The sequence below is a fragment of the Zalophus californianus genome, chromosome 6 (assembly GCF_009762305.2).
Source record: "Zalophus californianus isolate mZalCal1 chromosome 6, mZalCal1.pri.v2, whole genome shotgun sequence".
Taxonomy (NCBI): Eukaryota; Metazoa; Chordata; class Mammalia; order Carnivora; family Otariidae; genus Zalophus; species Zalophus californianus.
Window position 1 is genome coordinate 59,021,919 of NC_045600.1, and position 15,812 is coordinate 59,037,730.

The following is a 15,812-nucleotide window of genomic DNA, read 5'->3' on the forward strand; positions in this document are numbered from 1 at the left end:
AGCAAGGATGGGCTGGTTCCTTCAACCTCAGTTAACATCTGGAAGATAGTCTCTGAACTTTAGTCTCATATAATCAGAATGTATGTTGTGAGTAACTGATTCCTCAGTAAAGCAAACATAGGACCATATAACATTTCTATCCTTCCTGCCATGGTGTATTCATACTGTTTAGGCCAGTGATTCTCAATGTGCGGAGGGAGGGTGCCCTACTCTCCAGGGTCTCATTTAGCAACATATATATATTCTGATTGTCATGACTTGGGCAGGGGGTGAGGAAGGAGAGCAAGAGGATTATGCTACTGGCATCCATAACCTACAATTCACAGATCAGCCACCCACAACAAAGAATTATTTAACCCAAAATGTAAGTAGTGTTAAGGATGAGAAAACTTGGTTTAGATGTTTGACCTACATTTGACAGCTAAATTCAATTTTCAGGTATTCTGTGCAACTTTTGACCTATTGTTTGTGAAATTCTGAATGTCAGGTCTGGAATGGCCTCGCCCAAGCTCTAAACAAAGACAACACAGCCTGCCAATATTGTCTTTACCTCCGGCTTTCCCTCTGAGAATTGCTGTGTGATTCCAAGGTAAAATATCTAAAGTGAAGAGCCATATTCCTTGCTTATCCTGGAAAGGATGTTGTTTATATAAATTACAAATGTTTCAAACAAATGTCCTTATTCTAATCTTAGGAATTTTTTAAAATCATAACTTAGACACCACTTTTACACCTGTATTTTTTATTACAATCTATCACCTACCCAGGCAGCCACAGCCATTTCTTATCCTAATAAAACTTTTGAAAGCACTTTTATTCAAAATAATGCAGAGCTCTGTCCTCTGGAATTGTTGGGGTGGAGAAAGGCAAAATTTAAAAAGGAAGAATGAAATCACCAAAGCACTAAAAATCATGAAAGCACTAAAAATCAATATAAGGGAAAAGAGGGATGGACTAAGGCATTTGATACAGGCTAAGTCCTGTAACACAGCGCTAGTGCCCCTGGTTCCTGACTCTAATGCTCCAGGCCCCTCCTCTACATTGAACAATTCAGGTGGCTGCAGCACCACAAACGGATACACAAAACAAATAAAATGTCAGAAAGAACAGACCTCACTGTCCTGGTATTCATTCCTCATTTCTTCTTACATTTTACTCTATTTGAACCCTCCAAAATGGATTTCAGAGCAAGGGCATTCCTCTCTTATGGCCCTTGCTCTGAAAAGGTAACTTTTCCCAACTGTGCAGGACTCTGAGCCAGTTTCTAATACGGGCCCCTCTCCGTGTCAAGTACCTTGACTATGTCACAGAGTTATTTCGTACAGGGGCAGGCACTGAGACCTCTGTTCTCTCTATTAAGGCTCGCCAGTGCACATCCCTAATGCCTTTTTTCTGTGAGACCCACACAAAAGCTAATTAGAAATCCCCATTTTGAAACTTCATCAAGATAAAAAGCTTCTGCACAGCAAAGGAAACAGTCAACAAAACTAAGAGGCAACCCACGGAATGGGAGAAGATATTTGCAAATGACATTACAGATAAAGGGCTTGTATCCAAGATCTATAAAGAACTTCTCAAACTCAACACTCAAAAACAGATAATACAGTCAAAAAATGGGCAGAAGACATGAACAGACACTTCTCCAAAGAAGACATACAAATGGCTAACAGACACATGAAAAAATGCTAAACATCACTAGCCATCAGGGAAATACAAATCAAAACCACAATGAGATACCACCTTACACCAGTTAGAATGGCAAAAATTAACAAGACAGCAAACAACAAATGTTGGTGAGGATGTGGAGAAAGCAGAACCTTCTTAAACTTTTGGTGGGAATGCAAGCTGGTACAGCCACTCTGGAAAACAGTACAGAGGTTCCACGAGATGTTAAAAATAGAGCTACCCTACGACCCAGCAGTACACTACTAGGTATTTATCCCAAAGATACAGATGTAGTGAAAAAAGGGGGCTCATGCACCCCAATGTTCATAGCAGCAATGTCCGCAATAGCCAAACTGTGGAAGGAGCTAAGATGCCCTTCAACAGATGAATGGATAAAGAAGATGTGGTCCATATATACAATGGAATATGACTCAGCCATCAGAAAGCATGAATACCCACCATTTGCAGCGACATGGATGGAACTGGAAGGGATTATGCTACGTGAAATAAGTCAAGCAGAGAAAGTCAATTATCATATGGTCTCACTGATATGGGGAACATAGGGAACAGTACGGAGGACCACAGGGGAAGGGAGGGAAAACTGAAGGGGGAGAAATCAGAGAGGGAGACAAACCATGTGAGACTCTGGACTCCAGGAAACAAACTGAGGTTTTCGAGAGGAGTGGGGTAACCAGGTGATAGGTATTAAAGAGGGCACATGTTGGGGCACCTGGGTGGCTCAGTCGTTAAGCGTCTGCCTTCGGCTCAGGTCATGATCCCAGGGTCCTGGGATTGAGCCCCACATCGGGCTCCCTGCTCGGCGGGAAGCCTGCTTCTCCCTCTCCTGCTCCCTCTGCTTGTGTTTCCTCTCTAGCTGTCTCCCTCTCTGTCAAATAAATAAATAAAATCTTTAAAAAAAAAAAAAAAGAGGGCACATGTTATGATGAGCACTGGGTGTTATAAGCAACTAATGAATGGTTGAATACTACATCAAAAACTAATGATGTACTACACAGTGACTAACTGAAGATAATAAAAAAAGAAAAGAAAAGAAATCCTCATTTTGACACAGCCCTAAAGCAGCCACACTGATCTGTTGAGTAACTGTGAGGAGATGTCGGTCTTAACTGAAAACATTTGTCCTATTCTGCTGACAAACATTAGGTCAAAGACGACACTGGGGACTCTTGTCCTTACATGTTTTTGTTCCCTAATGGGCTTTATGATCACATTCCTTACAGCCTAGAGTGTATTTTGGGGCTGAAACTTTTTTAAAGACAAAATGTGGCAGCAGGATTCTGTGTACTAACAAGAAGTTTGGTGCCACAGCCAAGAACAGTAACAGAATCTTCCCTCTTACGGTCATCCTCATTGCCATTCTCAAAAAACCTATGTCTCTTTTTTTCTTTTTCCCTCCCCTTCCCTCCACTCTCCCCCCTTCCCTTCTCCCTCTCTCTTTCTGTGGGACTCAGATTCCCTTGTTACTATTTTTGCTTTGAATGTCCCTGCCACAGCAGTCTATGTAATGGACAAAATATCATAACCTATAACCCTATCTAGCTTTGCTCCCTCCTGGGGACATATCACAATCAAGAAATGGACAGTTCTGGCATGTTTCCAGTCCAGTCTCTGGGGTATGTCCACCTGGGTAGAATCCCAGCTCTGCCATTCCTTAGTTTGGACACTGAGCCAATCCTTTAACATCACTAAAGCTAGGAAACATCCTATGTAAAATGGGGCTTTTACAGGTATCCACCTAATGAGGTTGTTGGGACAAAATGCACACAAACTGTGTCTCATTTTGCTTGGCACACAAGAATCACTTATAATCTCTATAACTGGGAAGGCCTAGGAAGTAAATTTTTAAAAAACATTTTAAGAGAGGGGCGCCTGGGTGGCTCAGTAAGTTAAGTGTCTGCCTTTGGCTCAGGTCATGATCCTGGGCTCCCTGCTCAGCGTGGAGCCTGCCTCTCCCTCTCCCTCTCCCCTTCTCTCTGCCCCTCCCTCCTCCCTGCCTCTTGCTTTCTCTCACCTCTCTCTCTGTCAAATAAATAAAATCTTAAAAATATATATATTTTAAGAGAGTGATTTTCACTAAAAATGTCACAGAACTACAAATTCAACTTCTTAGTAGTAATATATTGATCTGCTTAGTATAAAAATGTACTGCTAACGTTGTTATAACAGAAAATGACTGAGTTTTCCATATAAAACATCTGTTCTGTTATTTCAATACTAGATAGTCACAAAGACTTTGAAGCGAAAGGTTACCAGTGATGTCTTACTCAGGTCTACAACCAATGTGCTTTGAGCTAATTTTTGAGATAACCTCTCAATTTCTTTCACTGAAACAGTGGACACTCCCCCTCGATGGAATATTCAAAAATTCGAATTCCAAATTCAAAGCGCTTGAATAACACCCCAGTGTTTTGTCTAGCTTGTCTAGCTTGTAACACACCATATGCACTTAAATATGCTATGAATGTTTCCTAAAGTTGCATTTACCCAGGAGAAATATTAACTCTTCTTCTGGTTCACCTACTTCCATGTTAATGTCGTAGTTCTGGCCGAGGACACTCTGTATGAGCTCTTTGATAGTCTGGTCGGAGGCCAGCTGGGCCTCCGACTGCCGTGAGGCGATGATCTCCTCTATGGATGTCGGGATCACTCGCACCGGCTGCGCGGCCTGCGGGGCGGCCTCCCACGAGTCGCCCTGCGGAATGCTCCCCGGATGGCTTTCGGAAACTGATCCGCGCGCTTCCCGCCGCTGGCTGGCTGAGCCCGAGCTCACGGAGAGGGCATGACTCCGGGCTCTCCTCCGCCGGCCGCCCGACTCCGCGTCGCCCTCCTGGCTGGAAACGGAGCTGCCCTTCCTGGGTTTGGCCTGGCGGGCCTCTGCGAGCGCGGCCGTCTCCCGTTTCGCGGCGCGCTCCCGGCCTGGGTACAGGACGGGCTTGGGGCCCGTGGGCCGCGGGCTCCTTGGGCCCAGGCGCGCCCCGGGCCTCTCCCTTGCCGCAGGTGGCGGCATCGGGACTAACGGTCTCGACGTGCCAGCCCTGGAGGCGATGACCGGCGGCTTTTTCTGGGGCTGGTGCCGGAGGAACGCAGAACTCCGCAAGTAGAAGTCGTGCGGGCGAAACGGCCGGGTCTTCCCGGGAGCGGCCACCTCGCTCGGGGCCGAGGGCCGCACTGCGCCTCGGGGCGCCTGCTGCAGGAGGGCCGCAGCGGGGGTCGTAGGGCCTTTAGCTCGAGGGGACCGTGATGGCTTTTGGGGTCCATCGTAGGTGGCGCTGACCTTCTCCCCAGGAGGAGCAGGGCAGGGGGCCTGGAGGCCGCACACTGAGGCTTCATCCACAGCCGGCTTGGAGGCCAACTTCTGCTTGAATCGAAGAAGATCCTTTTTAGTTTCCTGTCGCATCTTCCCCAGCTCTTTAAAGATGTACGATTCTTCTTTGTATTTCAGTCGAAAATGCTTCGAAACTGTGGACATCTTGACTAATTTGTCCTGTGAAATAACAATATATTACATACCTATAACAAAACTCATGTCAATAAATGCAAATCCAGCTCAAAAAAAAAGCCTCTTAGGGTAGAACGCTCGGTGTGCTCCCAGAGGCACAAGTGGGTGGTATTAGTTTTTATCATTTTAAATCCGACTATTGGCCTTTTCACAGGAACCATGGAAAACCTTTAAAGCAGTAACCTTTTTACAGTGGGAATTTTTGAAACTCTCATTGGATTTAACATTTCTTTAGACTATAATGTAATGTCCCAATTCCAGACAAGAGAGACAGACACAGAGAATCTAAAGAAACCCTGCCATCAACTGTGACATGGATCTAGCCCACAAAGAGATTTTTCAATTGCTCCAAGTTTTTCAAAGATACTAATTTGTAACAACAATTTTAAATTGAGAGATTTTCACATAAAATTCCAGATTAGCAGGTTCTCTGGGGAGAAAAAAAAAAAATGAAGGCTCTGGCAATGCAAAGGCCAAATCCTTATTCTTGGGGCAAGATGGCAGTTTCCTCTTCCTTCTCCAACTGGTCCTGAGTGTCTCCATCCCTTACCCAGCCCACTTCCCTCAATATGTCTCCTGAGCTAGAGCAGACTGTATGAAGGGAGAGAGGTGATCAGCAACAAGGTAGGCTACAGCCAGATCATGAGGCCTTGAATGCCAAATATTTGTACTTTTTCTCTTGGCTACTGAAAACCATTCAAAAACTTTTAACAGAATATGGCTTGATAGGATCTGGTGCTTGAGGGATATTGAATGGGACAAAGAATAAAGGGAAGGAGGCCAGTAAGAGTCTCCACAGCTTGAGCATAAGACCTGGCCTTGGTAACAGAGCAGAGTGAAAACAGAGACATAACAAGGTAAAACTGATAGGATCTGGCCAATGAGAAGAAATAAATGGAAGCAATTAAAGATCGTTCATAAAATAGGAATTTGAATCATCTTGATGAAGTCTTGGTCATAGCCAAGTACACAATAAAGCTTCTGCTATTCAGTGACTTGTACACTTAAAAATGGTTAAAATGGTATATTTTATGTAATGTGTATTTATGACCATAATTTTTAAAAAACTGGTATTCATCAGGGACAGTTCATCTATGATCATTAAGTGGATTTTCAGATCCTGAGAGATCAGAGGTCATTAACAAAAGCCAGGCTAACAGGAAATATAAATAGAGAAGGAAGGGCCCAATGACAGATTCTTTGGTAGGTGAGATTCATCTCTGGGAGGTGGGCTGAGCAGGAGCAACACAGAGGAAAATGGGGAGAAGAGTTCCACAGAAGCCAAGAAGAGAGGAGTTTTAATGAAAATGAAAATTTTCATTAAATGAAAATAAAAGTAGAGAATAATGAATTAGAAAAACCAATTTGTTTATTTTTAGGAAACCCAAGGCCAAGGTTCTTTGAAAAAAAATAATAAAGCAGAAACACCTCCGGAATATCATTATTTGCAAATATGATTATCTACCTAGAAGATCTAAACCAAAGAACTATTTAGAATTATAATCGACTTCTGCAAGGCTTTAATTTTTTTTTAATTTTATGCAAAACCCAATAACTTCCTTTATACCAAAATGATCCATTCAAAAACACAGTGATTAAAATTCCATTTACAATTTTTTAAAAGAATAAGTATCTAGCAATAAACATAATGAGAAATGTACTGAAACTGCATGAATAAATTATTACAATTTTACCGGACATAAAGGAAAGATGTGACTAAATAGTTAATGTCCATGGTGAAAAAAATCAAATATTTTAATCATATAAGGTCTTTCCAAAATACTGTATTGGTTTAATGCCATCATAATCAAAATCTAAAAATTCTATTTTTGAACTCTGAAAAGTAATTCTGGACTCATTTGAAGTAATAAACAGGATAGATTAGGGCACCTGGGTGGCTCAGTCAGTTAAGCAGCTGCCTTCAGGCTCAGTCATGATCCCAGCGTCCTGGGATCAAGTCCCACATCGGGCTCCCTGCTCAGCGGAGAGCTTGCTTCTCCCTCTCCCCCTGCCTGCTGCTCCCCCTGCTTGTGCTCTCTCTCTCTCTCTCTCACTATATCTCTCTCTGTGTGTCAAATAAATAAATAAAATCTTTAAAAAAAAACAAAAATAAAAATAAACAAACAGGATAGATTAGGCAAAATTTTGAAAAAGGGAAATGAGGGAGCACTTGTCTAACAAGAGAATTAAAACTTACACAGATATAAGAATTAAAACGGATATACTACTGCTAGAATCATCATGTAGACTGAGCAAAAGAATTAAAAACACTATGAGTTATATTGTAAAGACAGCATTAAATTGGCAATAAGAATTATTCAATAAGTTGTGCTGAGGCAATTGGTTGATTATTTGGGGGTGGGGAGGGAATTATACCTAATTTTATGCCATATACCAAAATAAGATGGATTTGAGACTGGAAAAAATTTTATTTTACTTTGCATTTCTTTGCTTATCATCTTATCCACATTCTTGGTTGGATTTAAGATTAATTCATTAAAAAAATTACCTTCACAATTAGATTTATTCATTTACCATGCAGTATGGTCAATATGAACAAAACATCTTATTTAGCCTCTAAATAGAATCATATTGCTTTTAATCTCTAATATCTGCCGGTGATTCTCAAACAGAAGACCCTGCTACATGGCAGAGCTCTCACCTGGGAATCAATAGGCTTTCTTTCTCTACCCATCTCCACCAATGCCTAGACCTTGAAGAGTTCAGTTCTATCCATAACCAGATTTCATATTAAAAAGTGAAAATAATATACTGTTTGCTCTTTTTTGCACCATACTATATGAATATTAGAAATGATTTCTAAAACCCTTAAGGAAGTTTCCCTTTTTATAAAACATGCTGTATAATCATCCTCATAGGGTTTTGGCTATTATTGTTTGCACAGGTGGTAATATGCTCACACTGACACCATCTGCATTTCTTCCTACAAAAGGCTGTGACTGGAAGAGAGCACAGAACAGAAGCACATTAATACCTGATGAGAATCTGACTTGAGTCTCCCAACTGCACTTCCCTTTTGTTTCTTAGTTCCTGCTTTGTATTCCCATCCCAACTTCTCTCAGGCTCTTGGTTTGCTATTGAAGTTTATCAAGTGTTCATTGTTCAACATTTCTCAGTACATTCCCTTGAGTTCTTTAAAGGAAAGTTGCTCTTCACATGTAAAAATAAACCAATAGGGTATAGAACTTCTAACTTTGACAGGAACTTCTTTTGTGTTTTCAAGGCAGGTGGTATCTCAAAGCTAATGGGGCAGTCCATCAAAGCTTGGTGTCTTTCTTCCCCCCACCCACCCCTCAACACTACAAAATATGTAAAATGACTTTTAAACATCCAATCTCATGGGAAAATAACATGTTCTCTTTTTTAGCATGTTTAAATTTATTTTATTTTTAGCAGTTTATTAAAAGAAAGAGACTAGTTCTGGTTTGGAGAGTCTCAAGGAAAAATAATGTAGCTGTCCCCAAAAGTTTTACGGTGTCAAGCCTGCTGCTCACAATCCAGGTTAAGTTTACTTTACACTTTAAAATGGGACAGAACATGCTTGAAATCTTTACAACCTGAGCAGTAATTTTACTCTCTGGCTTCTTTCCCAATTATTGGAATTCTGAGCCTTTTTCTTTTTCCTCTCCCAGGAGGTTCAGTGCCTGAACAGTGAGGTAGTCAGAAAGGCCAAGAGCCAGCCTTCTTTCCTCTCCTACAAGGTGTGATCAGACATGAGAATCAACTTCTCCAACCACAAATGGCTAGAAACCCAAAGAGAGCAAACTAGTGGATTCTCTAGATTCTGGGGCAGGTTGCTCTCTGGTTCTTGCAGGCGTGTCTGTTCCTCCTATTGGAACAGAATATCCATACTCTGCTCTATACATCAACTAAGGTAGAAATGAACAGAGCAGACCACCAGATAATTCGGTTCTAAGTTACGTGGAACCACCTCACACGGGAAAAGGAATCCTTCATATGTTAGGCCTAGTTCATCAGATTATTATACTGAGAATCGGGCCAAAGTGCCAGCTGGTTAGATGGAGGCCTTGATCTCTTCTATATATAGTCATGGGCACCTCAGTGGGAGGAGTGACACATTAAGGACAAGATTTAGGTTCTCTTGGGTCCATGGGCAAATATCATCTTGATTAACTTCCTAAATTTCATATCAACCTCAACTTCCAATGCACACAAAAGTTCCAAAAGAAACATCTAAGTCCAAGGAAAGTCTATCACATCTGGTAAAATCTTCACATTGCAAGAAAAACAAAAATATTCTGAAAACAATTACTTGTTTTTGAAATAGCAGTGGTACAAGTGAGATCTGTTTTTACACTGATCATAATTTATGAAAAAGCTTAATAGGTAGTATATAATCATTTTAACAACTTTGCTAAAAGAATAAGATAATGGTATTTTTTCTATTTTTTGATACTTTCTGTAATATTTGTTTTGCTGTCTTTAATCTTAATAATATCAATAATAGTAACTCACACTTATATTGTGCTGGTTAAAAATGATATAGAAAATAGAGAAAATCTGTTTTCAAACTCACAAAAAGCTCTTTTCTAAACTATTCAGAAGCCCATAGAAATTTCAAGACTCTAAAACTTATTCTACTGTTAAAACCAGTACCTAGAATACGCCCATAGACTTTGTGATATACATATATACATACAAACATAAATACATAACAGACAATGGAACAACAAAACATCTCCCTGCCTTTTTCTTCTCCCCATGTTCTGTCTTTCCTTCTTGAACTTCCTTCTTCTAATTTACTTAAATAGCCAAAATAGGAAAATAAAAGAGTTTTTATATTATTACCATGTTTTTGACATGTTAAATGTTGCATGCTTTCAATTTCAAAATAATTTGCTGGAGTTCCACATCTACACCTACAGAAAATCCCCCACTAATAACAGTTGATAAACTCTGGGAAAAATATAAAAAACAAATACCTGAGGATCCTTAGAAGTAAACAAAAGCAGGCAAATTGTGGAGGAGAGTAGACACTTGTGGAAACACTGGTCTGGAGGCAAGTTTCCAGGTTTATTGTAGTCTTTCCCTAAATGCCATCCATACTGTAGAATGGTCTAGTGCAGGTGGCAAAAACTTTAATAGAAAGCCTTTCATCATTCTGGCCAGACAAATCAGAGAAAAGACCCCTGGCAACAACCACCACTGAGGAGTGAGAAAAAAATCCTGAAGGAGAGAGAGTCAGAGAATGTAATCCCCTAATTCTGTATCTAAACCCCATACAAGTCTAGAATGACCCCTGAACTGTGCATACATAGGACAAACTCAAAGCAGCACAATGGCTTAAAGAGCTAAAGTGAGATTTAACTGAACTTAACTTCCAATCATAGAGAGTGAGATAGAGCTTACAGTGAGTGTAACCTGGTGACTTGCCTGCCAAATGAAAAACATCAACATTCTTCAGAGGCATATAACAGAATCCAGAGTCTACACAACATAACATTAACAACGTCCAGGATATAAGAAAAATAACTGCTCGGCATAAAAAGATCCAGGAAAATGTAACCCATTCTCAAGGGCAAACATAATGAACAGATGCCAGTCCAGAGATGACACAGAAGTTGAAATTATTAAACAAGGCCTTGAAGGCAACTATTATAACTATGTTCAATGAAGTAAAGGGATATACGCTAATGATGAATAAAAAGATAGAAAATCTTAGAAAAGAAGTAAAAATAAAAAAGTAGAAATTTTATATCTGAAAAATACAATACTTTCAATAAAAATTGAACTAACAGAATGGAGAAGTCAGAGAAAAGAGTCAGTGAATTGGAAGATAAATCAACAAAAATTATCCAATATTTAAAAGAGAAAGAAAAAAGCCAGGGCCGGGGGCAGGTGCAGGGAACACCGTCAGAGCCTCGTGAAGCAGTATCACAAATTCTAACATATGGGTAAGCAGTATCCTAAAGGGGGAGGGGAGAATGGCATGAAAAAATTCTTAAATAATGTCTGAAAACCTCTCAAATCTGAAGAAATACCTAAATCTATAGAATCATGAAACCCAGTACATTCCAAGCAGGATAAAGCCAAAGAAAACCGCACGTAAGCTACTGGAAATCAAAGACAAAGATAAAATACTGAGAGCAGACAGAGAAAAACAATATGTTATTTATGGGGAAGCAATTCAAATGACAAAAACTTCCCATTAAAAACCACTGAAACCAAAAGACAGTGAAACAAGATTTGTAATATGCTAAAAAAAGCAACGTACTGTCAACACAGAATTATATATCTAACAAGCATATTCTTTAAAAAATGAAAACGATATGAAGATATATTCAGATACAAGAAAACTAAAAGAATTGCTCATCAGCAGACTAGAAAACTGTAAGAAATAATAAAGAAATTTCTTCAGACTGATGGGAAATTACACAAGAGGAAAATCTGAATCTTCAGGAATGAATGAAGATTAGAAATGATAAATATCTGGGTAAGTTTAAAAGACCATTTTTTAGCCTTGTTTTTTTTTTTTCAATTGTATGAAAATCACATTGTCTTGTAGGGTGTTCGTATACATAGATGCAACACATATCACAAGAACCAAAAAGACTGGGATGGGGCCAATAAGGTAACTATGGTTGTAAGGGTTCTGCATTTTATGTGAACTAGTTCGATATATAACTCCACACTGTGAAATGTTAAGCATGTATATTATAATTCCTAGAGAAACAATTTTTTAAAGCAATACAAAGAAGTGTAACAAAAAAAATCAATAGTAAAATGGAATACAAAAAATATTAAATCTTAGAAAATATTTTAGACTAAATAATAATGAAAGTACAACATATCCAAAATGTGTGGGATGCAGCTAAAGTAGTGACTAAAAGGAATAGTACAGCTTAAGGGCTTAAATCAAGAAGAAGGTCTAAAATCAATAACCTAAGGTTCTACCTTAAGAATCTAGAAAAAGAGGAGTAAAGTATACCCAAGGTAAACAGAAGGATATAAGGACATAAATCAATCAAACAGAAAACAGAAATATAACTGAGAAAATTAAAAGCCAAGAGCTGGTTCTTTAATAACATCAACAAAATTCTTAAAACCCCTACCTAGACAGTTTAAGAATAAACAAGACAGAATAAAATCACCAATATCAGGAATAAAAAACGCTTTTCACTACAGATCCTAAAGATATTAAAGGGTAATAAGAAAATATAGGGGCGCCTGAGTGGCTCAGTTGGTTAAGCGACTGCCTTCAGCTCAGGTCAAGATCCTGGAGTCCCAGAATCGAGTCCCGCATCGGACTCCCCTGCTCAGCAGGGAGTCTGCTTCTCCCTCGGACCCTCCCCCCTCTCATGCTCTCTCTATCTCATTCTCTCTCTCAAATAATTAAATAAAATCTTTAAAAAAAAAGAAAATATAACAACTTTATAGCAACAAATCCAACAATTTAGATAAAATGGTCAAATCCCTGAAATTCTCAATTTACCAAAATTAACATAAGAAACAGAAAATCCTAATGGTCCTATATTAAGTAAGATTATTCATTACCAAAAATCTTACCACAAAGACACTTCCAGGCACAGATGGTTCTCTCAAGCAGCCAAGAAAGAAATAACACCAAACTTACACAAATATTTTCAGAAAATATGGTAACATTTTCTGAGACTTACATAACCATAATACCAAACCTCACAAAGGCATTTTTTAAAAGGGAAATTATGTTACCAATATCCCTCACAAATATAGATCCAGAAATCTTTAATAAAATATTAGTGTATCAAATCCAAAAGTATATTTTTTAAAGTATAATATATTCTGATCATATAGAGTTTATCCCAGGGTTGAAAAATTGATTTAACATTTGGAAAATCAACACAGTTCACAGTATGAACAGAAAATAGAAGAAAGCATATGATCGTTTCAATGGATAGTGGAAAATCATTTGACAAAATCCAACACCCATTCATGATAATAATAAAGAAATAACTGTGCAAATATGCTTCATATGGAACATTAATCTGATTAAGAGAATTTACAAAAAAAACTTACAGCTAACATTATATTTTTGCTTTCCTGCTAAAATTGAAAACTAGGCAAAAGTGCCTCAACTTTTTTTTTACATTGTTCACTGTAACACTGTTTATGAAAGCAAGTAGGTGGACACCTTTATATCCATTAACAAAATATTAAAAAGTGCCTCAACTCATCACATCTATTCAACATTGTTCTGGAGGTCCTAGCCATTGCAATATGGCAAGGAAAGGAAATAAAAGGGATAGATTGGAAAGGAAAATGTAAAACTGTTCCTATTTGCAGTGACATGATTTTTAGGTCAAAAATTCCAAGAAATCTACAAACAATCCCTAGTTGCCTACAAGTGACTTATCAAGGTTGTATGATACAATATAACACACAAAATCAACCGTATTTTAATATGCTAGTATCAAACAATTGGAAAATAATGCCCAAGAAGACATAAAATACTTGAGAATGAATCCAACAAAAGATGTCCAAAATCTCCACACTGAAAATTACAAAACATTGCTAAGAGAAATTAAAGACCTACATAAAATTCCAAACCATGTTTGTTAACTAGAAGACTCAACACTGTTAAGATGGCAATTCTCCCCAAATAGATTTATAGATTACATGCAATCCCAATCAAAATTCCAGCAGGCTTTTTTTTTTTTTACAGAAATTACAAGCTGATTCTAAAATGTATACACAAATTCAAATAACTTAAAATCGTTAAAATGATTTTTTTAAAAAACGTGAGGACTTAACATGATCCAATTTCAAAACTTACTATAAAGCTACAGTACAGTAATCAAGGCAAAGGTCCTGGCAAATCATTATGCTGAGTAAAGGAAGCCAGATACAAAACAGTATATATTGTATGCTTCCATTTGTATAAAATTCTAGAATATGCAACTTAATCTGTGGTGTCCCATAGCAGATCAGTAGTTGGTTGGGGGCAGTAGGAGCAGGTGAAAACAGGGGCAGATACCAAAGGGAGCAGATGAATGAAAAGGTTCAGTTATCAGGATTTCAAATAAAAACTTGGGGGAAAAAAGGTTCAGTTATCTTGATTGCAGTAATTGTTTCAAAGGTGTATAAATCTGTCGAAACTTATCAAATTGTACACCTGTACATTATATTGTAATACATTACACTAACTACTAATCTGTACGTTCTCTGCAGTTTATGGAATATAAATTATACCTTTATAAAGCTGTAAACAGGAAAAAAACAATTTGTTGAAATTTTATATTTGAATGTTGAATAATAAAAAGAACTACTGAACTCCTTTAAACTCTTGCAGTGGTAGTTCACAATAGTTTCACTGTGGATCTGTGGTCTTGGATGCTAGATAATCCTTGCCTTAAGCCTTACAGTGTCCCACTGCCCACCAAAGAGTTTTTGGGCCACACTCAGAAAACAGCTTCCTATTTCAAAATTAGACACAGATCTCAGTGGGGGACATCACCTAATGGTGCGTAAGGCTTACCCAAAACAGCCAGCCCCTGTCAAGGGATACCAGGAAAGTTCAGGCCGCTGGAAATTAAATTCCCTCCACTGTGACCTTTCTCCCTCGCCACATTCCCTCTAACTCCTTCCTGTCTTTCGCCTTCCTAACTCCTTTTCCTTTCCCCACAGATGGTCGTCACAATCTACCTGTCTTTCCGTTCCGCCAGGTTTTCACTCTTCCCGAGGGCATCCCAGCCCCTACTCCAGCCCCAATCCCTTCTCCAACTCCAGCCCTATTTTCTACGCTGATTTTCTCAGAGATTAGTGTGGATTAAAGAGGCAGAACGGGAGGCGACGAGTGCTCCGCCCAAATATCGCAGCCTCCTCTTCCCACAGCCTCCCAGACGAAGTCACCAGCGCCCCAGTCCGCCTCTCACCCGCCTGTCGGGACGCCTCTGCTCCCATTCAGTTGGCGAGAAGGTTGACAAAGCCGCGTCGCAGCGGTGTATCCTACCGACCTTCTTGGGGCCGAGCGGCCGGGTGGGCTCGGACAGGCTCTACTGGAAGGAAGAACGCGCTCCGTTGCTCGGCAACAAGCAGCGCGTCCTCCCTCCGCCTTGCGCCCTGGCTCTGGCTCTTGTGGATCCCTCCGCGCTGTGGGTCCCAACCCGCCCGTTTCTGCTTCGCGGAACTAGCTCCAAGAGCGCCCTTGGACCAGAAGCCAAAACCCAAGCTGAGCGGCCTCTGCTTTCTGGGCTGTGAACTTTCTGGTCCCAAAGAGCCTCCTGGCCTGGAGTCTCCTAGATCGGCCGTTTTTGCCCCCATTAAACCAACTGCTTACTTGGCACTCGTTTTTTATACATTTAAACAAATTATGCTGGAGGCATGAGATTCAGACTTCTGGAGAGTTCCTATTAGAATCCTGGATTCAGCATGTTCAGAGTTTTCTGATGTCCAAGATAAAAAAGGTTATAAGAAGCAATAATTGGCATTATCTATTCAAGTTGAATACACACATACTCTAGGACCCAGCAATTCCACTCCCAATAGAAATGCATGTAAACATGCACCAAGAAACATGTACACCAATATTCATAGCACTTTCACTCATAATAGCTAAAAACTGGTAAATATCCAAACGTCCATCAAACGTAGGGTGCATAAATTAATT

General features: G+C 39.5%; 1 protein-coding gene across 1 annotated transcript in view; it reads right to left on the bottom strand.

Annotated features, from left to right (window-relative positions):
• TTC6 (tetratricopeptide repeat domain 6) overlaps positions 1–15,212 on the bottom strand; it is a 203,354-nt gene extending 188,142 nt beyond the window's left edge. The window contains exons 1-2 of the mRNA XM_035728139.1: positions 15,079–15,212; positions 4,208–5,170 (exon numbers count right to left, since the gene is read on the bottom strand). Of these exons, the coding sequence (XP_035584032.1) occupies positions 4,208–5,155 (948 nt within the window). The 5' untranslated portion in view covers positions 5,156–5,170; positions 15,079–15,212. The remainder of the gene's footprint in view (positions 1–4,207; positions 5,171–15,078) is intronic.
• Positions 15,213–15,812: the final 600 nt, after the last annotated feature.